Source organism: Penaeus monodon, chromosome 1 (genome assembly GCF_015228065.2).
Source record: "Penaeus monodon isolate SGIC_2016 chromosome 1, NSTDA_Pmon_1, whole genome shotgun sequence".
Taxonomy (NCBI): Eukaryota; Metazoa; Arthropoda; class Malacostraca; order Decapoda; family Penaeidae; genus Penaeus; species Penaeus monodon.
Genome location: NC_051386.1, coordinates 7,621,370 through 7,646,261, shown reverse-complemented (window position 1 = coordinate 7,646,261; position 24,892 = coordinate 7,621,370). Strand labels below are relative to the sequence as shown.

At 35.8% G+C, this 24,892-nt stretch overlaps 2 protein-coding genes across 2 annotated transcripts; both read left to right on the top strand.

Annotated features, from left to right (window-relative positions):
- The first annotated feature begins 4,375 nt into the window (after positions 1–4,375).
- On the top strand, positions 4,376–24,730 carry LOC119586118 (NIF3-like protein 1). The gene is made up of 9 exons (XM_037934845.1): positions 4,376–4,439; positions 14,494–14,577; positions 14,878–14,982; positions 16,608–16,749; positions 17,198–17,306; positions 19,668–19,815; positions 20,783–20,891; positions 21,152–21,290; positions 24,250–24,730. Exons 2-9 carry the CDS (start codon positions 14,513–14,515, stop codon positions 24,516–24,518), a joined length of 1,086 nt encoding a protein of 361 aa, XP_037790773.1. The 5' UTR covers positions 4,376–4,439; positions 14,494–14,512; the 3' UTR covers positions 24,519–24,730.
- Positions 8,844–12,872, top strand: LOC119575896 (probable cytosolic iron-sulfur protein assembly protein CIAO1 homolog). Its single transcript, XM_037923435.1, has 5 exons — positions 8,844–8,971; positions 9,533–9,643; positions 10,011–10,742; positions 10,826–11,013; positions 12,772–12,872. The coding sequence occupies exons 1-5, from the start codon at positions 8,844–8,846 to the stop codon at positions 12,870–12,872; spliced, it is 1,260 nt and encodes a 419-aa protein (XP_037779363.1).
- Positions 24,731–24,892: the final 162 nt, after the last annotated feature.

The window sequence follows — 24,892 nt, the reverse complement described above, 5'->3', positions numbered from 1 at the left end:
TCACATTGATGTAATTAAATATACAAAGTGATTATTTACAATGAAAACGTTACGATGGTCTCGTTTCAGAACGTTCGCTGTTTCGCTATAGTAATAACCATCGCACATATTTTATTAACCAGTGAATTAATTAATTTACAGTGTTATTAATATTATGACTACAACAGTTGACGTCAGAGTAGGAGAATCGATAATCCTATTGACAAATTACTGTACATTTTGATTAGTTTTATAACGTTGTTTCAGATTGTTGTTAATATTAGGTCATTGTTATTCCAGTTTTAATTTCTATAACTAATATTTCACTATAAAAATCCCTTTATAGTGAAGTTTCTTTTTTAAATGATAGCTCAAGCAGCATTAGAAATCTGTATTTGACAAAAGCGTTGGCTTACGTAAATTATTAATACAAATAGAAAATAAAATCAGTTCTCATGGGAACATTTTTTTATGGTTATTGTTAACTTTCTGAGGCAGCAAAAGCAATTTTAAGATTTTAAAATAATGTTAAAACAAAGAGAGTACTGAATTACATAAATCTGGAACTCTTACCTAACTGTATTGTTTTTTTTTTTTTAATGTAGACATTCATGTGATTTTATAGTGTGTATTGTAGCTTTTATTCTAGTCAGTGTACGGGCAGCTAAAGACTGGACTACAGGTGACTGGGTGCTAACATATACAGGCATTCACATTTTCTTCTCGTGTCTATCTATATTTTAGCTCACCGTTTCCATCTGTTTGTATTTGGAAATTTTTCTTTATAAAGTCTATTTTGTTTCTTAAATGAACCGTACTCGGGTTCATAGAATGACCATGCAATCCTTTAAAGACAGGGTTAGCAGTTCACATATTAGTATTAGGTATTATGTAAATTTAAACGCTAGTTGATATAGCATGGATATTTCCGAGAAAAAAAAAATATCTAGCCGCATAAAATGTATATATAATATTGATAATTGGTCGAACTACCTGGAATTGCAAACTGTAATTATGTTGTGTTTTGTATATCGTGTGTGTGTGTGTGTGTGTGTGTGTGTGTGTGTGTGTGTGTGTGTGTGTGTGTGTGTGTGTGTGTGTGTGTGTGTGTGTGTGTGTGTGTGTGTGTGTCTGTGTGTGTGAGTGTGTCGATGTCTGCATCCGTGTGTTTATGCATATACAGTATGTATGTGAAATTGAAATACTTCCAACGGCATCTAGAATACAGGTTTTACGCTAATTAGTATTACGAGAACTAAATACAGCCTACATAGTTATTCAACATTTCTAAAACATAATGAAATCTACTGTAGTACAATACATGTACTGTCCAAAAATATAAGCATAGAGTGTGCTCGTTGTGGTCAAAATACAAAGGGTTATTTACCGCAAATTACTTGTTTTTTTCTACACTGAAATACTGATACTGTTAATGGTAGCCTCACACACCTCATGTTGCCTCTTCTAACGACAGTTACGGAAACAGATTTATAAAATTGTTGATATGCTGAGTATGAATAATGAGAGAGACGTCAGATTCGACTTATTATACCTTCATTTCCCTTCATATGCTGTTTAAATCGCCGATGAAGTGTCACGTGCTATGCTGGTCTACCATGTGGCTGGGCTACTGTGTGTCACCTCCTTGTCCTGTGTGACACGTGTGAGGTAAACCGACTTACTTGTGAACTTATTTCCAAGTGCTACGCCTTACTTAGGTGCTACTTAAGAAAGATTCGGAGTTCGTTATCCACTTTCTTTGGTCATCATGAACTATGGTTCTTGTCTAAGTCTTTTTTGAACACGGATAATCAAGATGCTTCAACTATTTCGAGTGCGCTGTTCCGGGATCGCACCCTCTTCGAGTCTATATATTCGACAGGAGACTAATGTGCATTGCATTAATGATGTTTGCAAAGTAATTTGGATCCGATGTTCTACAAGCCTTTTTCTAAGGAGACATATGCGCAGTGGAAAAAAAAAATCTTACTAAGAGATTACATTTTACTCTAGCAGTGACCATGCTACACTGCACAAGTGGTTCATTCCATTCCGTACAGACCATGCTCAAGATAACAATTCACGTACTTTCTTTAGAATGTTTCGTACCAGATCACACACTCAATTTTTTCCTGTCCTCTTTTTTTGAGAAGGCAAGGTATGGCAATCGGTTCATCCGTAGTGTGTATATATATGTATACATACACACACACACACACATACATATATTTGTATATATGTGTGTGTGTGTTGTATACATATATATATATATATATATATATATATATATATATATATATATATATATATATTATAGTATTTATATATATATATATGATATTATATTATGTTATATATATATATATATATATATATATATATATAGATGATATATATATATATATAGTATTATAACATATATATTATATATATATATATTATATATATATATATATATTATATATTATATATATATATATATATATATATATATGTGTGTGTGTGTGTGTGTGTGTGGTTGTGTGGTGTGTGTGTGTGTGTGTGGTGTGTGTGATGTGTGTGTGTGTGTGTGTAGTGTGTGTGTGCGTGTGTGTGTGTGTGTGTGATGTGTGCGTGTGTGTGTGTGTGTGTGTGTGTGTGTGTGTGTTGTGTGTGTGTGTGGTACAAGTACTTATGAAAATATATACATTCTCACATATTGCCTAAAACACACACAAAACACACACACACACACACACACAGACACACACACACACACACACACACACACACACACACCACACACACACACACACACACACACACACACATATATATATATATATATATATATATATATATATATATATATATATATATATATATATATATAGTATATATATATATATATATATATATATATATATATATATATATATATATATATATATATATATATATATACACGCACACACTATATGTATGTGTGTATATACTATATACATGTATGGGATAGTTTCGAGATTTGGATTCGTGTGTTCCGTGGATTTGCTTGCTTGTTAGTGACAATCTCTCTCTCTCTCTCTCTCTCTTCTCTCTCTCTCTCTCTCCTCTCTCTCTCTCTCTCTCTCTCTCTCTCTCTCTCTCTCTCTCTCTCTCTCTCTCTCTCTCTCTCTCTCTCTCTCTCTCTCTCTCTCTCTCTCTCTCTCTCTCTCTCTCTCTCTCTCTCTCTCTCTCTCTCTCTCTCTCTCTCTATTTGTCTATCTTCCTAATCATCTATTCACCTGTCTGTGCTTGTCTATTCCTATTTTTCTATCGATAATATTATCTACATGTCTATCTATTAATCTATCTATTTATATATCTGCTTATCTATCTATCTATCCATCTAATTATCTATATAACTACTACGTGTGTCTTTTTATATCTAGCATGTTTTTTTTTTCTAAACTTCTAACATGCAAAACGCAACAATATCTGCACAAAGCCTCGCCATCGTATTCAAAAAGCCACTAACTCTTGCAAAGCCACGTAAAGCCAAGCCACATAAGCAATATACTTTTAAACGCAACGAAGCCACAACAACGAAGCAATTTTGTAGTGACAAAAAAAAAAGGAAAAAAAGGTCTTATTCATCCGTAAATGAAAATAAGACAAGGCGATTATAGGGCATGATTTCGGCCACCAAAAAAAAAAAAATGTATATATATCATAACAGCTAGCATTTTAATCTCTGAATATATGCTATCCTTTTTCTCTCTCTCTCGTTTCTCTGTGGTACCTGTGAAAACTTGTCAATAACCCAACTTCAAATTTATGCTCTTCGTTGGGTACAGGTGACCTGAAATTTCAAAAGGCACAGGAATAAAGTTTATTAAGACATTAAAAATTCATTGATGTTGAACTTGGCTTGGGTAAAGACCCATATATAGTATTTATGGAACCATTTAACAATAAGGACATTTCCACACACATGTAGAATCTGAGCGTGTTTAAGTTGTGACTCACCTTCATCTTGTAGATTATATTTGTGAGATACTATTTACGTTTAAAATTACAATATACTCTCTGGTTCGCGTTGCCTGTTGAGGGTCGAGCGGTTGTCATGGCAACCGATGACGCTCGTATTGTGGATATAGTATTTGTTAAAACATATTCTTATCTTTTATTTAGTTTTTAATTCACCAAAGATCAAACGTGTTTTCTGTATTAAATTCCGGTGATGCTTATTCAAAAAAGTTACAAAAAGGGTGACATTGCATACTTTAGAATATATGTTTTCATTATAAATGTTATAAAGTATCTCAGAAAATTAATAATTTAGAAATTGATGTTGATAACTAATATATTCGTTCATAATGGACGTAGACATATATTTGCTAATGTCAAAAAATTAACAAAAAAATTTACACCCGTTATCTCTCTTGTTGACAAACGAGGCACGGGGAGAAGCAAGTCGCCGAAACTGCCTAAAAGTTCGGGTAAGGACCTTTATTTTTCACGTTTACTACCATGTACTGGCTTGACAATTAAGATTTAAATGCCTCTTTATTTTCCCAGTACTGGAGTTGAGTCGTAAAGTGTGTTAAAGTCTTATGTTTATATTTTCTCTAAGATAACTTTGGGGAGAGGGAGGCGAAAGGGGGTGATAAGCATGACTTACAGTTTTGATATTTGATCTTATTATTTTTATATAATTCCTTGGTCCTCATGTATTATTTATTAGGTTAATGTTCCTGAGAGCGACGCACAAAGATAGAGGGAAATAGACACAGCCATCTTATAGAGCATAAGGAATAGAGTAATAAACAACACTCTGGTTTTGTGAGGGTGTTGTGGATTTGTTCTTGTTCTTGTTCTTGTTCTCTTGTTCTCTTGTTCTTCTTCTCTTCTTCTCTTCTTCTCTTCTTCTCTTCTTTTCTTCTTCTTTTCTTCTTCTTTTCTTCTTCTTTTTCTTTCTCTTCTTTTCTTCTCTTTTCTTCTTCTTTACTACTTCTTTTCTTCTTCTCTTCTCTTCTCTTCTTCTTCTTTTCTTCTTCTTTTCTTCTTCTTTTCTTCTTTTTTTCTTCTTCTTTTCTTCTTCTTTTCTTCTTCTTTTCTTCTTCTTTTCTTCTTCTTTTCTTCTTCTTCTTCTTCTTCTTCTTCTTCTTCTTTTCTTCTTCTTCTTCTTCTTCTTCTTCTTCTTCTTCTTTTTTTATAGGGTTTTAGACTTCTTATGTCTATATTCCCTGGATCTTGTTTCTTGAAATCTTGTCTCTGTTGTTTGAAGGTTTTAATCTCTGTTTTATATGATATTTATTATTCTTGTTCTTTGAAGGAAGATTTTCAAGTGTCTTAATATGTAGTACTTCTTTGCAGGAGGTTGATTTTCCCCTGTAATAAGTAGAGGAGTATTTGGATTAGTTATTTTGATCTTTTTTAATGCTTCTAATAATTTGGTTCATTCAGAATGAAATCTTGGACATTGTAATGTTAAGTGTTCAATTGTTTCTTCTGGATATTGGCACCAATTTGTTTCTAAATTCTGTGGATTTGGTCTCTGAGCGGTGACATGCAAAAGATATTTTCGTCATTACACGGTAAATAGGAGGCTGCTGCAGCTGTACTTGTGTTGTTTGTTAATCTATTTCTTATGTGCTACAAGATGGCTGTGTCCATTTCCCTCTATCTTTGTGCATCGCTCTCTGTAACATTAACCAATACTGTTTATTATTGAGCATTTTGCATATTCTCTGAGAGGGGAAAAGTAATATGATGTAGCAACCAACCTTGTTTATATATAATTTTCCGTTTTTTCCACATCCCATGATACAGACATTGACAGGATCCAGCTGTTAATCTTTACATGATAGAAGCACTAAGCTAGGGCAAGCTGAAGGTGATATTCTTGTTGAGGACAAAGAGTTACAGTCAGTACGAGAAATATTCTACTGATGCAAACAGTGAGGCCACAAATAAAGGAAGAATGTCACGGAAAGCACTGCTCACGCTAGTATAATAATGTCTGCTTTCAAGTTGGTTACACTATCAGTAATGAAGGCTTTGGAGGAATACATATGCAGTCTTCAAAGGAGTCCATATGCAGCCTCATTGTCCTGGTGGCATTGAGAAGTTGTCTGGGTGAGCAAGACAAGGAGTCCCAAACACAGCATTAGTACTTAGTATTACAAGCATTCCTAGCAACATGCCAAACCAGGATCCTCATAGGGTCAGCTGCTTGAATGAAAAATCAAAAGTGCAAAAAATGTAAGCTCTTGGCTGCAGCATTACCAGTTGTTTGGGTAATAAGGCTAAAAAGAGTATTTTGAGGGGCCGCATCTGCACAGTGAGTAGGTATGATTAAAATAACTGTTTAGCCTGCACTTCTTAGAGCAGAAACAATCTAAATATTTTATTAAAAGACTTCATATATTCAAAATTCTTATAAAAATATCTACTGTGTAAAATCTCTTAGTCAACCCCCATTTACTACACAGAACATTCAGAAAGACCTTTTATCATTCAGAGTTTGCAGTCTGGTCCTCATCTTCATTTTTGTTCATTTGTTTGAAAACCTAGGTAGTTTCAGCTATCAGTATAGCTACATTTAGTATGGCTTTCATGGCTTTACTTCTTTCTTTCTTTCTTTCTTTCTTTCTTTCTTTCTTTCTTTTCTTTCTTTCTTTCTTTCTTTCTTTCTTTCTTTCTTTCTTTCTTTCTTTCTTTCTTTCTTTCTTTTTTTTTAACATTAGAACTGATATATTAAGGAAATCTACTTTTCATCAATGACTTTTCCACTGCCAGTTTTAAATAAAAAGATTTATGTAATACCTGCTAGAGAAGTATTTCAACACTAGCCTAACAGTGATAAGCATTAGATTAATGCATATTTGTTTTGATTAATATATGTTTGTATGGAAAAAAATACCACCTTTCAGGTAAAACAGGACCTGGTGTTTGGTTTACCTGTTTCACCTAAGATTAAACCATAGTACTGTACATAACAAATGATTCAAGTCAGAGTGTGGTAATTCTCATGTGAATGTATCGAATAACTGCTGTTGCAGTGTAATTTGTTATTTGTAATGCATCATATTCATAGATATTGGTGATGATGTACTGTGATGAGTTATCTTCAACTAACCCAAAGCCAACGGGCATAGCATGTACGTATATGCCATGCCCACTGAGAGTTTATTTTATTAATTGTTTTTGCACATAGGTGGTTACATTTGTACTAAGTCACCATTGAGCCAGTTACGAGTACTACCTGTTTCACATGTTTACCCTTTTCCTTGATTTTCAGAAATATTTTACTTTATCCTATATTGCTGGTACTAATGTCAATAACATTACTGTAATTATAATTTCTATAATAGAATTAACACCATTGATATTCATAGCATATCCTGCAGATTCAAGGAAAGGTGAAATCAGGTAAAGTCACAAGGTCTACTAATTGACTCCTTTCTGGCTAAGCACTTGCAGAGCCATCTATGTGCAGAGACATTTCAGAAAAAAAATTCTAAAATGGGTGCGGCATTTTCCTGGCGATTTTGAGTTAAGAAACCAATTCTAGCTTAATTCTGCTAGAATATATGATGTGGGTCCTTGGTGTTTGCAGCAGTGCTGACATGTTCAAATATAGATACAATTATTGTCTTTACATTGTACTCCATGGGTGATTAGGCTTTACCAAAGGCACTGATTTTGAATTGTTTATCCTAACATATTCTGCATCAGACAGAAGTCAGTTACATAACCTTTTACCAATAAATTTTTTTCTTCTTCTTCTTTTTTTCTTTTCTTTCATTCTTTCTTTTTTCCTTCCTTTTCTTTCTTTCTTTCTTTCTTTTTTCCTTTCCCCTTCACTAAAAAAAGAGATTTCCCATGAGTAACCCAATCCTATTTGATGGGAAGTGGTTTGTGAAGGAAATTAACAGTGAATTGGTTATCACATCAAATATACACACAAAATATTAATCTTATTTGTTATTATAATGGGGCAATTTTTTTCTACTACTACTACTACTACTACTACTACTACTACTACTACTACTACTACTACTAACTACTACTAACTACTAACTACTAACTACTAACTACTAACTACTAACTACTAACTACTACTACTACTACTACTACTAATAATAATAATAATAATAATAATAATAATAATAATAACCAGGTTTTGTATAGGAGAGACATTTAAAGAATTTATTGTGAAAAACTTGCTGTAATATGTGACTTACTGAAACAGGTAAAAGGCTAGATACTCTTGCTTGATCTTCTTGTGTTCCTAGTGAGCACTTTGTTGAACTGTTCAATCCGTACACTTTGCTCCATGAAATTCTTCATTTGAACCCCTTAACTTGCTCACCAGCTCTAATATGTGCTTAGTTTATATCTTCTAGTCAGTATTACTTTGTGGAATATACATATACATACTGTTTATCGAAATATGGCCATAGTGAAAATGTTATTTTTCAGGTGAAAAATGTGTTAGTAGATTGTGAGCTATTTCTTGGATCATAGCTAGAAGGAGTTTTCACCTCAGCACAATGTAATTATTATTGAATGTGTTGAGATAAGCCTATATGCATTTTTCATTCTTTCCTCCTTTCTTATTGTCTTCAATAATATAGTGATATTTCCTGCAGTCATTGATGGACATCGACACACAGAATTGTCTAAGGCAATAGCAATACATCGATACTTAAAAATTGGTAAAAGCGATTCTAATACATTGGCTCTATAGATAGTTAAAGCAATACTGATACCAGTGCATGTATTACAGAGATATTATTGTCAGAAATATCCAGACCGATATGTAAATATTTGATTTGCATTTTTGATGCATTGCATACAATGATTGCAACAGATAATGTCTTTGAAACTTGTGTATCATGTGTGGATATTTTGATGTAATAAAGACTACCAAGCAGTTACACTTGCAACTGACAGATGCGTTCATGGCACTCAGTGCATACATTAAGAGTATCAAAAAGCCGTTCATTGTGACCAAGGAAAAGAGGTAATAGTCCTCTGCCTCTTTCACACTTTTTGAACACCACCATTGACAGGTTGTGAATGAGATAGAAAAATAAAGAGATTGATAGATAGAGAGATTGATCTCTCTCATTATATATAGAGAGATAGATAGGTAGATAAATCTCGAAGAGAGAGAGAGAGAGAGAGAGAGAGAGAGAGAGAGAGAGAGAGAGAGAGAGAGAGAGAGAGAGAGAGAGAGAAGAGAGAATGCTTGTGTGTGTGTGTGTGTGTGTGTGTGTGTGTGTGTGTGTGTGTGTGTGTGTGTGTGTGTGTGTGTGTGTGTGTGTGTGTATGTGTGTGTGTGTGTGTGTGTGTGTGTGTGTGTGTGTGTGTGTGTGTTGTGTGTGTGTGTGTGTGAGAGAGAGAGAGAGAGAGAATTACAGCAACAAGTAAAGTTCCTCAATTTATGGTGCCTGTGGCTCCATCTCCATTTATAGATAGACTAATTACTTAAGTTGGACTCCACATCGCTGGATTAAACAGTCAATTTCAAGACAAATTACAAAGAAGATTTTTTTTTAAAGTGAAACCTTTGATTGAAGAGGTTCAGAGAAGAAGCTGTACTGTTTATGCAGCCAGATTTACAAAGAATTGAAGACACGGGAAATGCTTCATATCCTACAGACGATCTTTCCTTCAAAACACCAGATGGAATGTAGTGGTGATAGAGGCAGATCTTGCTTGCTGGGAATATAAATAGTATTTTAAATCTTTATGTTGGGGAAATGCACAAGTTGATGGTTTCATTTGGTAACATGCATATATGGAATATATGTTACATATCAATCAAACGTCATGTATCATTATGATGTACCAGCATGCTTGGGAGGTGCTGATGGCCTCCCCTCCCCCTTTGCTCTCTGCCTCTCTTTCTTTTTCTTCCTTATTTCTCCTATATGTTTGTAGTTCAAGGAGAACTACTTCTATTTAAAAGAGAAAAGTGAACATGAATTGACTGAGACAGATTTCCCCCGTGAGCAAAGTAAGGCGTCAGCATGACATGCTTATTTTTTTACTTGCAGACTGGTGGAAGGCAGGATGGCCACCTCTCTGGCAACATTGACAGGCCACAAGGATCGTGTGTGGAGTGTTTCGTGGAACCCAAAAGGCACTATTCTATCCTCGTGTGGTTCAGACCGGTCAATCCGTCTGTGGAACCAAGAAGGGGATACTTGGGTTAGCAAGGAAGTCCTCTCTGAGGCCCACTCACGCACAGTGCGATGTGTATCTTGGTCTCCGTGTGGTAATTATTTTGCTTCAGCCAGTTTTGATGCGACTGTTAACATATGGGACTGTAAGACTGGCGATATTGAATGCACTGCCACGTTGGAAGGTCATGAGAATGAAGTGAAAAGTGTAGCTTGGTCTGCATCAGGTTCTCTTCTAGCAACATGCTCAAGGGACAAGTCTGTCTGGGTTTGGGAAGTGGGCGAGGATGATGACTATGAGTGCGTGTCAGTGATGCCTTCACATACCCAGGATGTGAAAAAAGTTGTATTCCATCCCAATGCAGAAATCCTTGCATCTGGATCATACGATAACGGCATTAAACTTTATAGAGAGGAGAGTGATGACTGGGGTGTATTCTGCACACTCAATGGGCATGAATCAACAGTATGGAGCCTTGCATTTGATAGCAGTGGTCATCGTCTGGCTTCATGTTCAGACGACCGCACCGTCAAGATATGGCAGGAATATTTGCCTGGCAACAGCGAAGGAGTAGCCACACCAGAAAAAGAACCAGTGTGGAATGCGTCTGTACCCTATCAGGATATCACAAGCGCACTATCTATGATATATCCTGGTGCCCACTCACAGGAGCCATTGCAACTTGTAGTGGTGATGACACCATTCGCATATTTAAAGAACAGCCTAATTCAGATAAAAATGCTCCAGTCTTTGATTTGATTTTGACAATGCCGCAGGCCCATTCAGAGGACGTGAACAGTGTGCAATGGAATCCTACAGTTCTTGGATTGCTAGCATCGTGTAGTGATGATGGATCTGTAAAATTATGGGATTTCAGTAAAATATTTTAAGCTGTTTAAGACTTGCAAGAAATTGGTTTACTGGTTGTAGTAGAGCAAATCACACATTACTAAAAAAAAAAAAAAAAAAAATCTTTGCATGCACCATTAATAGCTATTTTGATGTTTTGCTCAGACTTAACTGTACTTTTAGCTATGTGCACATAAAAATTGGCTTTGTTGCAAGTTTATTATGAATAACCAATTTGTATATGAGCTGTTGTTGTACTACAGATGTAAATAAAGATAAATAGACTGTACAGTTGTTTTCTAAACCTGTCACATACTCGTTGTAATGATATTATGTTATTCGTTATATATAGACTAATAGTATATATATAAATACATGGTTAATATCAAAGAATAAATGTGAATGAGTGAATTACCAAAAATCACGTACAGTTTTATGTATACAGATATTGCAATGCATATTGTATCTGATAGGGATTACTGCAAAGTGGATTTTAAAATGTATTGGTAGAATGTGTATATAGTAACGATAATGAAAATGGTGAAGCAGGAGAAACTTGACAAAATCCCAAAAGAATAAATGAAAGAATAAGCAGATTTTGTTTTGGTTATTTTTTGTATTTCTCTCTCTCTTTCCATCACTTTATCATCTTTCTATCTTTGTTCCTTTTCTGTCTTTTGTCTTATTTTCATTTTCTTTCATATCTGTCTCAATTTTCTTTTTATCTCTTCCTTTTGTTTTGCTCTCTGATTCTTTCTCTTTTCATCTTTCTTTTTTCTTCCATCCTTTTCTCTAATTGTCTCTCCTCCTTTCTTCCTGTTTTCCTTTTCTTTCTTTTTATTTATTTCTTTTTCACTCTTTTGGTTTTTCTCCCTCTTCTTTCTCTTTCTTTCTTCCTCTTTCCTACTTTTTCCTTGCTTTCTACTTCTTACTTTTCTAATTTCTTCTTTCCTTCTCTTTTTTCGTTTCTTCTTTCTCTTTTTCTTACTTGCTTTTTCCTGTTTTGTCATTCTTTTATTTCTTTCTCGTGTTTACTTCCCTCTCTCTCTCTCTCTCTCTCTCTCTCTCTCTCTCTCTCTCTCTCTCTCTCTCTCTCTCTCTCTCTCTCTCTCTCTCTCTCTCTTCTCTTTCTTTCTTTCTTTCCTTTCTCTCTTCTTCTCTTTTCCTTTTTTCTCTTCTCTCTCTCCTCTCTCTCTCTCTCTCTCTCTCTCCTCCTCCCTCTCTCTCTCTCTCTCTCTCTCTCTCTCTCTCTCTCTCTCTCACTTTCTTTTAGCCACTTGTGAATTGGGAGACACACATGAATTTTTACTAAGCCATACCTCCCCTTCTTCAAGCAGTTTATACATCTTATTCTTTGTTCATGCAGAAAGTGTTAAATTCTCATATTCTTTGGTTTTTAAATAGCTTCTTTGATTCATGATTGTTGTACACAGACATAAAAGACTGATGTCTGTTTACTGTCATTTTACATTTAGCAACATGGATTAGTCAGATTGTGTGGTTAGAACTTCACAGGTAGGCTGTATTTTGGTATTTGCTATGATTGAATTATTGTAGCATCTGTTATCATTGCTCTGTATGATACCTAATGTTTTATGATTATTTTATCTGCTGCTCTTGCCAGATTCAATAACTCATATCAGTGGAGTTGGTTATAGTAGCTTGACAAATGATTGTAATATTTATCTATTTCTTATATATAATTACAATCTTAAGACTCACATATACATAGGTACGGGACAAACCATGTACAGTATATTCTTGAAACAAGACATATCTGTACAGCTGTTGAGCACCCACCTGGCACGTTATCCTTAGGGATTTCTGGCAAACGTCAACAACCACATTATTATGAAAGTATTCTCTTGCTCACCACCTATTCCTAATGCTTGGTTTCTAGTCTTGGAAATGAGTTTTCACCTTTGAGTTACAGAGTGACATGAACAGAAGTTACACATTTCATTTACAGTCAGTTTTAGTCTTTGTACTTGTACCCCCTCCCCCAATCCCTTGCTTGTTGTTCCTGTGGGGGGCTTGGAGGGGGGGGGGACAGGGGTCTGATGTATGTAACTAATTTTGCATGGTCCTTTCTTCTCCTCCTTTTCTTTTCCTTTCTCTTCTTCATCCCCTTCCTCTGTCCAGTTATCCAAATTGTTAACTCGTATTTGCCCATTTTGTCACTATACTTTACCATAATGCTGCTGTAACCTTTGATGCCTGGTACATTTGTTTATTTATAACCAATGACTATTCTGGAAATCCACAAACATTGCCTTACTGAATCAAAAAACTTTACCCCCTCAAGCCCCACCTTAAAGCCACATTTTGTTTATGCCACTAATGGCCATAGATGTTGACGCAGCAGAAATTTTTCAGTGAATGAATAAATTTGTAGTTGTACCAATTAAGGCATGCCAATAAACTCTGAACTGCTTTTGGATGACTTCTCACACACAAGCACAGTTAGTCTCTCTCTCACACACACACATATGACATGCATGCATGCACACACACATACACACACACACACACACACACACACACCACACACACACACACACACACACACACACACACACACACACACACACACACACTCCCACACACCACTCACCTCACATCCACTCCACCATACAACACAACAACACACCATCAACCACACTCACTCACTCACTCCTCACTCCTCACTCACTCACTCCTCACTCACTCCTCATCTCCTCCTCTCTCTCTCTCTCTCTCTCTCTCTCTCTCTCTCTCTCTCTCTCTCTCTCCTCTTTTTGTCTCTCCCTCTCCCTTTCCCTTCCTTTCTCTCCCTCTCCTTCGCCCTCTATGGTAACCTGTTCCTCTCCAACTCCATATCCATCTCCCTCTCCCTCTTTCCCTACCTCCTCCCTCCCTCCCTCTCCTTCATCTTCCCTCACAAGTTCATTTCTTTGCTGGTGAACAACAAAAATTCATCCTTGTTTCCCACATTCAATAAATGTGCCCAAACATAATAGCCCAAGATTATTCACATCCATCTAGATTTCTTCAATACTGCACACCTTGTTAGTTATGGAATCCTTTATTCATATAGTGTAGATTGTCATGTATCGTGTATGAGGTAAACACTTTTCGAGGAGATTGGCTCTCACATCTCACTCTTCCCCCACCTATTGTATCAGAGGCCTTCTTAGAAAAACCCACAATGCAAACACTGGAAGACAGAATCCAGGTGGATTTCAAAACTGTAGTCTCATTTTCAGTAAATCTAGTTTTTGCATTGTGGGTTTTCCTACCATAGTATCAACACAGAACAGGGTTTTACCTTTCTTCATTAGAGGCCATGTCAGACAGTGGTTAGCAATTATTAGCTTCCATTTCTCTCTTTTCTGTTTTCGTGCTAGTAGAAGGAAATGACATAGGTTTTTGTTGCATCACTTGGAGAAGTAGGCTACATGGATGTGTTAAATTTAGATACGGATATTAATCGTACTGTTGACGGAGATTTTCCTTTTCTTTTTCCAGAGAGGTCAAGGGCCACTCCATGATCAAGAATACTTACAGTTTATTCAGCTATTTTAGCAAACACATTCAAGTAAGATCATACAGGTGAGTGGCATTTTCATACTATTTCATGCAACATTATCAAGGAATCAATTGATTGTCCTGAGTAAGCATTATGTCATAATATTTCTCATAATTTTTGTTCTAGAAGATCTGTAATTTTTTTTTTCTCCATCATAATGTATCATTTTCAGTCATGCATTTGGTCATTATTAGTCTTTAAAAAAAATTCCTAGAAAGAGGAACTTGCAGTACTGAGATAGCTTATCAGAAAAGATAAAATTCGGAGTGCACTGTCCTGAGTTATTTGATAGTTCTTATTTATAGGTAATCTTGCATCCTCAGCATGAAGATCAATGAAGTGGTAAGCTGTCTCAACAGCCTCGCACCCACATCACTTGCAGAGTCTTGGGATAATGTGGGGCTGCTGGTGGAACCGTATACCAGGAGGTAATTACTCTTGTGTATTCCGTGAATTTATTATAATGAACATCATTGTAAAGTGTCTTCTTTAACTATCAAGTGAGTTTGTGTAGTAGAATCATCTGATGATTAGATACAACCATTCTGTTGTAGTATTTCATACTCCATGTTGAAAAAAAGAAGTTTGACAAATGACATGTTTAGAGCCAGGTGAAATAAAATTGGAATAATTCTTTAAAACCTGAGTATACCAAGGTTTTTTACTGAGATTGTGCTCCTGAAAGGTCATTAAAATGTAAGCAATAGTGACTCTCACAAGGTTATGATCTGTTCACTTAAGTCTAATAGCTGGAGGGACATTTCTGTGATTGGTTGATGCCAGACAGCATGTCACATGTGAAGTGTGGAAACATGAATGACAGCCCATAATGAAAAAATCATGACCCAGCATCATTCAAGCAGAGGCAGCTTTAGATGGCATTAACAGCAATAATGATCATAATATTAATAATGGTAATGGTAATCATGATAATGAAAATGATAATACTAATGATAATGATAACAATAAAATTAATATTGATAATGATAATAATAAAAATGGCAGTGATAGTAATGATAATAATAGTAATAATGATAATGATGACAATTATAATAATGATAATGGTGATATGAATGATAGTAATAACAATAATTATGATGATGATAATATTGATGGGACAACTTGCATGTCTGAATTCACATTGTTGTTACTCATCACTTTATAAACCTTTATAGTCAGCTTAGATTTTCTTGGAAACTGTAAATTTACAAGGCTTCTCAGAGTTGCCCTGTCCAGTGAGCAAACAAACAAAAATCACTGTTTTCTAGGTCTTAGATATCAGAGTCAGATGAACAGACTATAATAGGCACCACTGAGAACCAGCCTATGCAATTGATCATATTATTGAGCTACATCATTCTTAAGTCGATACAGATTGAAACCCACAAGTTCCAGCTTGGAATCACATAGGTACTAGTGGAACAGATCTTCAAAGTAAGTGGGCTTAGTAAAAAGGAAATGATAATTTATCATGTATACTGTCTCTCTAATAGTTTATATAGAGGGAAGATCTTGGTAATCAAGTAATTGTAGCAATAACCAGGAAAAATAAGCTGTGGTGGTAGCACAGTTAGTCAAGTATTACCCTTGCAAGTCACCAGCTTCAGGTCCCTAAACCAGTAAAATGCAGGACTAGTGAATGCTAAACTACAAAAGTTCAAAACGTATGCATTACAAGTACCAAAAAAAGGATTTTAGGATTTTAGATATATGTACTGTAATATAGATATAGTTATTCACATTTATCCGTTCATTTCTATCTGAATAAAGAATAACGTTTTTTTTTTTCACTTTGCCATGAGTAGGTGTTGAAGATTGAAATCTTTCATGATTTCTTATTTTCCTATTCCTACCCATCTTGGCACTTGAATCTATCCATAGTAACTTATGATTATATTGAAGTTCATTTCTGTACCTATTGTGACACTCCAAAAATATATATTTTATAATATTTTCCTTCTTTTGTAATGAGTTATTACATGCATGCTCTTGTTTTGCAGTTGAATCAAACAAAGGTTTCAGTATCATTTAAATTTTCTAATTCACACTCTAGAGACATTACGAAGATGTTACTCACAAACGACCTGACGGAAGCAGTGATGGATGAGGCGGAGACGCTCGACGTAAACTTCATCCTGTCATATCATCCTCCGTTGTTTAGACCTATCAAGAGAATCACCTGCAAAGCTTGGAAGGTGATTGTAATTGTAATGAAATTTACAATTAGGTTGATATTAGCCTGGGAGTGCTTGCACCCATGCGCTACCCAGTTTAGCTTTTTGTTAATTTCGTTTACATTTGGTGTTCAACCACTTTTATTTTTTTTCTTCTTTCTTCTTCTTTTCTTTTTTTTTTTTTTTCTTTTTTTTATCGTAGACTTTGTTATAAACTTTAATGGCATGACCTATGAAAGTGAGTTAACTTAGAATGTAATTTAAGCTTACAACCTGAGCTGTGAATTTGGCCGTGGGTTAAAACGGTAGGAAATGTTGTTGATCATTTCCTTGTATTGTTTCGGAAGTTTTGGGTTATTTATACTAGAGTTAAACAATCATAGAAAAGAATGACAACTCCCTCTATCCTTCTTTCCATCTTTCTTCTTTTTTATAGAAATGTATAAAGATAAAAACCCTTGCCTTACAGGAACGCATTGCTGCAAGGTGCCTGGAGAAGGGCATTGCCGTATATTCACCTCATACTTCCTATGATGCTCTAAAGGGAGGCGTGAATGATTGGCTAATTGAGGCTTTTGGTATGTATTGGGATGCAGGAGCTGTTCTTTTACTTTTCGTTGATTATGAGATGATGTTTGTTTTTCTGCATTTTAGTTGAAAGATGTGTTCATTTATAAAAAATTAATACAAAAGACAAGGTGATTTTGGAATGATTTCTTTTCCTTCTTTCTTCCTTTTATTTTTTACTCACCTAAGACAATAGCTATTTTCTTTTTTATTATTATTATTATTATTATTATTATTATTATTATATGTAATCAGAAGGAAAATTGATCCCTCGCTCTTTCTCATGCGCTGAGCTGTATCTTAGAAATTATATTTTTTAATGACCAGATTTAAGTCTTTTTACATTTCTCAGCTTCATACACCCCTTAGACCACTTGTACTTATTATTCCTTCTGTTCATAGGGCATCATAACACCCCAAAGAACACCATTCTTCTTTGCCCTCCTCACTCCCAGCTGCAACTAACCCTTTGTACCCAGGTATATGTACTATCTGCTTTGGATTTTGATGTACACAGTTGGCCGTATGCCCAAGGTTTCTTCTCATTGAATAATTCATATAGTATTTCATTCAATAAAGTATTGTTTGATATACTTGTCAGATATTATCATGAGCTAACCTCTTTTGTTCTTTTCTTATATCCTCTGGGGAATAGATTGCGTCAAAGGGAAATAGTAAACTTAGTATTATATTCAATATATATATTCAATAGGTATACACAAACAAAACACAAACAAGAATCACTGTTGCACATAGATATATATATATATTATAAAGTCCAATGTAGTCCAGTCTGGGGTCATACAGCATGGGATAGTAGAGAACGGGATGCTGTAGCCCAGGGTTATACAGCCCAGGGTATACAACCACAGTATGCAGCCACGGTAGTGCGGACTGGGATGCTGTAGCCCAGGGTATGCAACCACAGTATGCAGCCATGGTAGTAAAGACTGGGATGCTGTAGTCCAGGGTAATACAGCCCAGGGAATGCAGCTAGGTTGTGCAGACTTGGGTTCTTCCACCCTTATATGGAGGCTGAAATAAGTTGAGATAATAACTTGTACTGTTATATTAAGTCACTAAATCACTTTACAATTCAATCAGGTCACTTCACTTCATTTATGTAATCACTAAGTGTTTTACTTGATTTTCACCATTTTCAAGAATTAATAAATATAGACACATGTTTACGATGTGTATCACTGTGGAGTTCAGAGCCAAGTGGATGACCATATAAAAGTGACCACTGACCATGGCTTTCTTTAGGTTTGAAGCTGGGGAAACGGGTCATCAGGGTAAACCAAATGGTTTTATATAGTTTAACTGTGACGAAGATAAGAAAGCTGAAACTAGACAGTTCAAACTTTTGCATTTAGCCATAGAGGAAATTTTACTCATTTCATCCTATTCATATGGCAGTATTTATTTTCTTATTCCATACTAGTTATTGTGAATATTACATGGACCTTTTTTATTTTCGCTTTTCTTTTCTCTTCTCTCCTTCTCTCTTTCTCTCTCTCTCTCTCTCTTCTTCTCTCTTCTCTCTCTCTCTCTCTCTCTCCTCTCTCTTCCTCTCCTCTCTCTCTCTCTCTCTCTCTCTCTCTCTCTCTCTCCTCTCTCTCTCCCTCTCCTCTCTCTCTCTCTCTCTCCCTCTCTTCCTCTCTCTCCTCCTCCCCTCCTCCCTCTCCCTCCCTCCCTCTCCCTCTCCCTCTCCCTCTCCCTCTCCCTCTCCCTCTCTCTCTCTCTCTCTCTCTCTCTCTCTCTCTCTCTCTCTCTCTCTTTCTTGGAGAACATGGAAATATGAAAAAAAAAGGATAAATGTTACAAGTGAGAAAACACAGTGTATTCTGAACGATAAGCTCATTATATGTTTAGTAAATGCATATGACAGAGCAACAAAAATTTCTTCCAGTTTATTGTTAACCCAGAGCCTCCAGGAAAAATGTTACGTTCACTGTAGTATTGTTTTGTCTCTGCGCATAGATGGCTCTGCAAGTTCTTAGCTACAAAGGAGTCAATTAGTAGACCTTGTGACATCACCTGATTTCACCTTCCTTTGAGTTTGCAGGAAAATTTTTGTTTTACTAGTGTTGTCAATATAAATTTTGTTGTTTTTATTATAGACATTATATAATTATCATAGTGTTATTGACATTACTAACTGCAATATTACATACCAGAAAGAGTTAGTACTTGTAATTGGCTCATTGGTGACTTAGTACTGGTGGAGCCATCAATGTGTAAAAAGTATTGATAAATGAAACTCTAGTGAGCATGGCATGTACATAGATGTCATCCCTGGCAGCTTTGGGTTAATATTACTGTTATTTTTTTTTTTTTATGTGAATGTGCATACATTTCTTTCAAACCAGGTGAGGGGTCAGTGAGCCCAATACAAGCAAGCACAGCCTCCCCACCCTTTAGTCACAAGGTAACTGTCACTGCAGCTGATGAAACTGAAGCCTTGGAACTAAGGGACAAGTTTGCCGGTCATCTTGGCAAGTCTCAGAATGTTACAAGGTACCTGTGAATGGGTTTCTACAGTTAACCAAACACAGCCAGATCTGTTAGTCCATATGAATAAGGATTTGTTGCCTAGCATTGAAATCAAGCCAGTTTTGAATGAAAGGCATTTCTCCTCTAAGAACTGAGATAAATCTGTTACCCATTCTAGGGTGACTTTATAAAGGAGATATAAAGGAATATATAACAGAAAAAAAATCACAAGTTAGATAATACTTTTTCAATTTATTATCCTTTTATGAGTAGGCAGTTTATTGCTTATTTATGGTAAATGCAAGGATATTAATTCCATGGATAATGCAAGGGGATTTTTGCATATCATTTAGTGTTTTCTATGTTGTAGAATTCATAAAATTAGTATTTTTTCTTGAATTTGCTGTGGCGATAGATCAAACTAGACATGAAATATGTGACTTTTACATATTTAGATATTCAGAATAAGTTATATTCTACAAACACCAAACAAATGAATGTGATAGATATTTAGGGAACCTTCAAACCTGTTTATTATGTAAAAGTTTAATTGTATCTTAGCAGTAACTTTATCAAAAAGTTTTTACTCATATGTATGTAGTTTTAAAAACATGCTATGCCTCTCAGAGGAAAATAACAAAATAATTCCTGTGTAATTAGTTTTTACAGTGAGATAGGTAGAGATGAACAGACACTGTTGTAATAACACAAAGATAGACTTATCCATAAATAGAGATCTTTCTCTCTCTCTATCTCTCTCCCCTCTCTCTCTCTCTCCCTCTCTCCCTCCCCCCCCTCTCTCTCTCTCTCTCCTCTCTCTCTCGGTTATATGAATAACCTAAGATATTTCTTTGTTGTGCTTTTTTCCCCCCTACATTTATTCCATTTCTTTAGGGTGGAAAGTCTTTTTCCCTTGCTTTCCCTGTCTTCCATGCCTTTTTTCCTCTTTACTTTTTCTAGTTTTTGTCATTAATCATTTACTCTCTTGCAGGACAAATGGCAGCTGTGTTGAAATTCTGTGTAATGAGAATACCTTACCAGCCATTGTAAGCCTCGATGGAGCCACCACCAAGCCACTGACTATCTCAAAACTGGAGAATGTGAGGTCTTTTGTTTTTCACCATGCGCATTCAGGTTCCATAAGGAATTATGCAAAATTAAAACACATTGTTTCATATGAGATGCTATCGTAGATTTTAATATCTGTTATGACTTTAGCTTTGAATATTCTTATTGAATATACTTGAGTATCTCAAAAAAGGAGATAATGATATTAATTACGAATGATGATGGAAATGCTATTGCTAAGAATAATATTTACTGTGATGATAATTGCAATTGAAATCTCACTTTACAATAGGTGCCCATTGTTGGTCATGGAATGGGAAGGAAATGCCAGCTGTTGAGGCCGATGACCATAACAGAAGCGATTGGCAGGATCAAAGCCCACCTGGGTCTTCCATATGTCAGATTAGCCCTTGCTCATGGAGCAACATTAGGTTAGTGATTTTCTTACTTTTCTTTGTTACTTACAGAAGACCAACTGCTGTCAAACTTGCCTTAAAAGGAGAAGTACAGCTTTTTAAATAATTTTTAAATGTGAATTTACTCTCATAGTGGATAGAGGGAGAGGGAGATAGAGAGAGGAAAGGAGAGAGAGAGAGAGAGAGAGAGAGAGGGAAAAGAGAGAGAGAGAGAGAGAGATAGAGGGAAAAGAGAGAGAGAGAGAGAAGGGAAAAGAGAGAGAGCGAGAGAGAGGGAGAGAGGGAAAAGAGAGAGAGAGAGAGAGGGAAAAGAGAGAGAGAGAGAGAGGGAAAGAGAGAGAGAGAGAGAGAAGAGAGAGAAAGGGAGAGAAGGGAAAAGAGATAGAGAGAGAGGGGGAGAGAAAGGGAAGAGAGAGAGAGAGAGAAAAGAGAGAGAAAGAAAGAGAAAGAGAGGCAGAGAGAGAGAGATTTGATTGACTTGATTTGTTAAATTGTATTTACAGAACAGTGTACATGCCTTGCAAAAAGCCAAGGTAAGAATCTATAGCATCTATTCAAACTGGCTGTGCCATTGTGCTTATATTATTCACATATCATCTAGTTGGTAAAAAAAAACTTGTATACCACTAATCACATCAAAGACAAGACCAGTGTTTTTTAATAAAATTAATGTAATCAATAAGTGCTGGTCTCTGGACAGTGCTGTTTGATTGATAGGATGCAGTTTTTGAGCAACAAAGTCAATAATGTGTATGATTATGCAACTTGGGCACCTTGCACATTTTGCAGTGATGATATGAGATTGGCTTTGCCTCCAAAACTGCATCCGGTACACAATGCATAGTGTACTGAAATCCTATGCATAGCCTGGTTAGTGTTAACCTGCTCTCTCCGAGACAGTCCGTTATAGACTTTATAGGGTTTGTCTATATCAGATATCCCTGCAGTACTTTCATAATGCCAGATAGTACCATGTTCATCTTTTTTCAGTTTTCCGGTGATCCATACCTGGCCCTCATAATCTTGAAGATAGCTAATAACACATTTATTCAGTTGTTTAAGAGATAATGGTACTGAATGGGAAAGTGATTGTTTTGCCAAGTGATTCACCTTGTTACAGGTTGGTATTCCCATATGAGAGGGTAGTCAGTATAGTGACTCCTGTATAGCTGGTCTAGCTTTTTCTTTATGGTAAGAACTTTAGTAGTCATTGGACTACTAAGAATGATTCTCATGGGCTTGTTTTGTAAGACTCCAAGGCATATGAGACCATTCTGTGGCAGAGAGAGAGAGAGAGAGAGAGAGAGAGAGAGAGAGAGAGAGAGAGAGAGAGAGAGAGAGAGAGAGAGAGAGAGAGAGAGAGAGAGAGGGGCGGAGGGAGGGAGGGGTAGCTCTCTCTCTCTCTCTCTCTCTCTCTCTCTCTCTCTCTCTCTCTCTCTCTCTCTCTCTCTCTCTCTCTCTCTCTCTCTCTCTCTCTCTCTCTCTCTCATTAAGTGCAGTAAGGCAGAACATGGTCATATCCCTTTTTATTACTGAGCTTTTAAACAAGGAAAAAGTGCAACTCTGCAGTTCTGTAATATGAATGCAATTTGGAGATATTGAAATGAGAAATGCATGTTCTGCCCACCAGTCATATTTCCATTGGTCAAAAATTACAGCTTGAGTAAAAGTTGAAAGGTACCCTCTTACGTATTGAAATCTGGATTAGTTTGGATAATTTACGTTAGCATAACATTTATTGGCTTTGATTAAGTGATTTCTTGCTTTTTCAAAAAAATGCTAATTAGATGGCTACACTTGTACCAAGTCACCAGTGAGCCAATTACAAGTACTGCCTGTCCCTCTTGTTTACCCTTTTCCTTGATTTACAAAATGTTTAATGTTATCTTATTTTGCTGTTACTAATATTGATAACATTATAGTAATTATAATCTTTATAATAGAAATAACACCACTGATATTCATAGCATTGTAAAAAAAAACAAAAAAATCCTACCAATTCAAGGAAAGGTAAAATCACAGGTCTGCTAATTGCCTAATTTGTGGCTAAGCACTATCAGAGCCTTGCATATGCAGAGACATTGCACAAAAAAATAAAAAAGAGCACAGCATTTTCCCAGAAGCATTTTATGAAATGGTAATTTTCAGCATGTAAGTCTAAGATATTCAGGGTGGTATCAAAAAATGCAATAACAGTGGAGCCTATCTTTTCTGGGTACTGGGTTTTATGGCTCGTCTTCTACACTTCAGCTTTCTAAAGTTGGGCTAAACCCTTATTTGGAATTGAAGAACAATAAATCCATAATCAAAGACAAGCATGGAAAAATATTCTCCTAATGTTATGATACTAATCCTGGCATTGCAGCAATTGCACTGCAATTATTTCCTGTTGCCATTGTGTCAGACCTAGTTAGTTTCTTTTCTTTAAATTTGAAATTTCCAATAACCAACTTACTTGTAGAGAAAATTATGTATATCACCCAAATCACATTGTGTAAGATGGGTGATCTTTGTGTGATTCAGCTTCACAGAGAAGGTAGGTATGATGTCTTGAACATCGGAAAAGTTTCATTAATTAACTGGGCTACTAGAGACCCAGGCTTATGGAGTGATTAGACATCATTCAGTGTTAGTTAAATTTTTATCATGCTTATAGTAACAGTGTTGTGTGTGTGTTGTGTATCATGCAGTTGTAGTGAGGTGTAGTAGTGTAGTGTGTGTGTGTAGTGTAGGTGAGGTGTAGGTGTAGGTGTAGGTGTAGGGGGGGGTAGGTGTAGGTGTAGGTGTGGGTATGGGTATGGGTATGGGTATGGGTATGGGGTGGTTTAAAGAACTGTAATAATGATTTACTTTAGGTTAATAGACCAAAGACCTTCCACTTAACAGTGATGTACATTACATTCCTAAATAGTAACATTTTTGCATCCAATCAGTAAGTCCTCCTTTCCCTAAACATTTTGACATTGATACACAGGTTCGAAGATTCAGAGTGTAGCAGTATGTGCTGGTTCAGGATCATCAGTGTTGCGTGGAGTCAAAGCAGATCTGTGGCTGACTGGAGAGATGTCTCATCACGAAGTGCTTGATGCCACTCACCAGAGGTCTTCGGTGGTGCTTACAGACCACTCAAACTGTGAGCGTGGATATCTCCAGACTCTTCAGCCACGTCTCCAAGACTTGTTTGACCAGAAAATAGAAGTAATTGTGTCAGCAAAGGATAGAGATCCTCTTGAAGTTGTTTAAATACATTTTGTTTCTCTCTGTGCTATTATTATATCTTCAAAGCTTAGTATTTAGTATGGTTCTAATTTTGGGTTTTAGGTTTTGGGGAATGTTTATGGACAGTTCCCTTACTTGCAAAAGGTGATTTAAGAAAAATGGTGAAGGCCTAAGCCAGGGAAATACCATTTACTTTGAGATTGTGAATCTAATTCCTTAATAAATTTGAACAATTTGCCTTCATTTGATTGAGCATCAACTTTACTGAATGAAATCCATGATTCCACAAATTTTCAGAAATGTTACAAGTGAGTCTAGTATTTATAAAGTAGAATCATCACTTCTCAAATTTTCATTTATTTCAATATAATTTGGCATGATAAATATACATTTCAAAT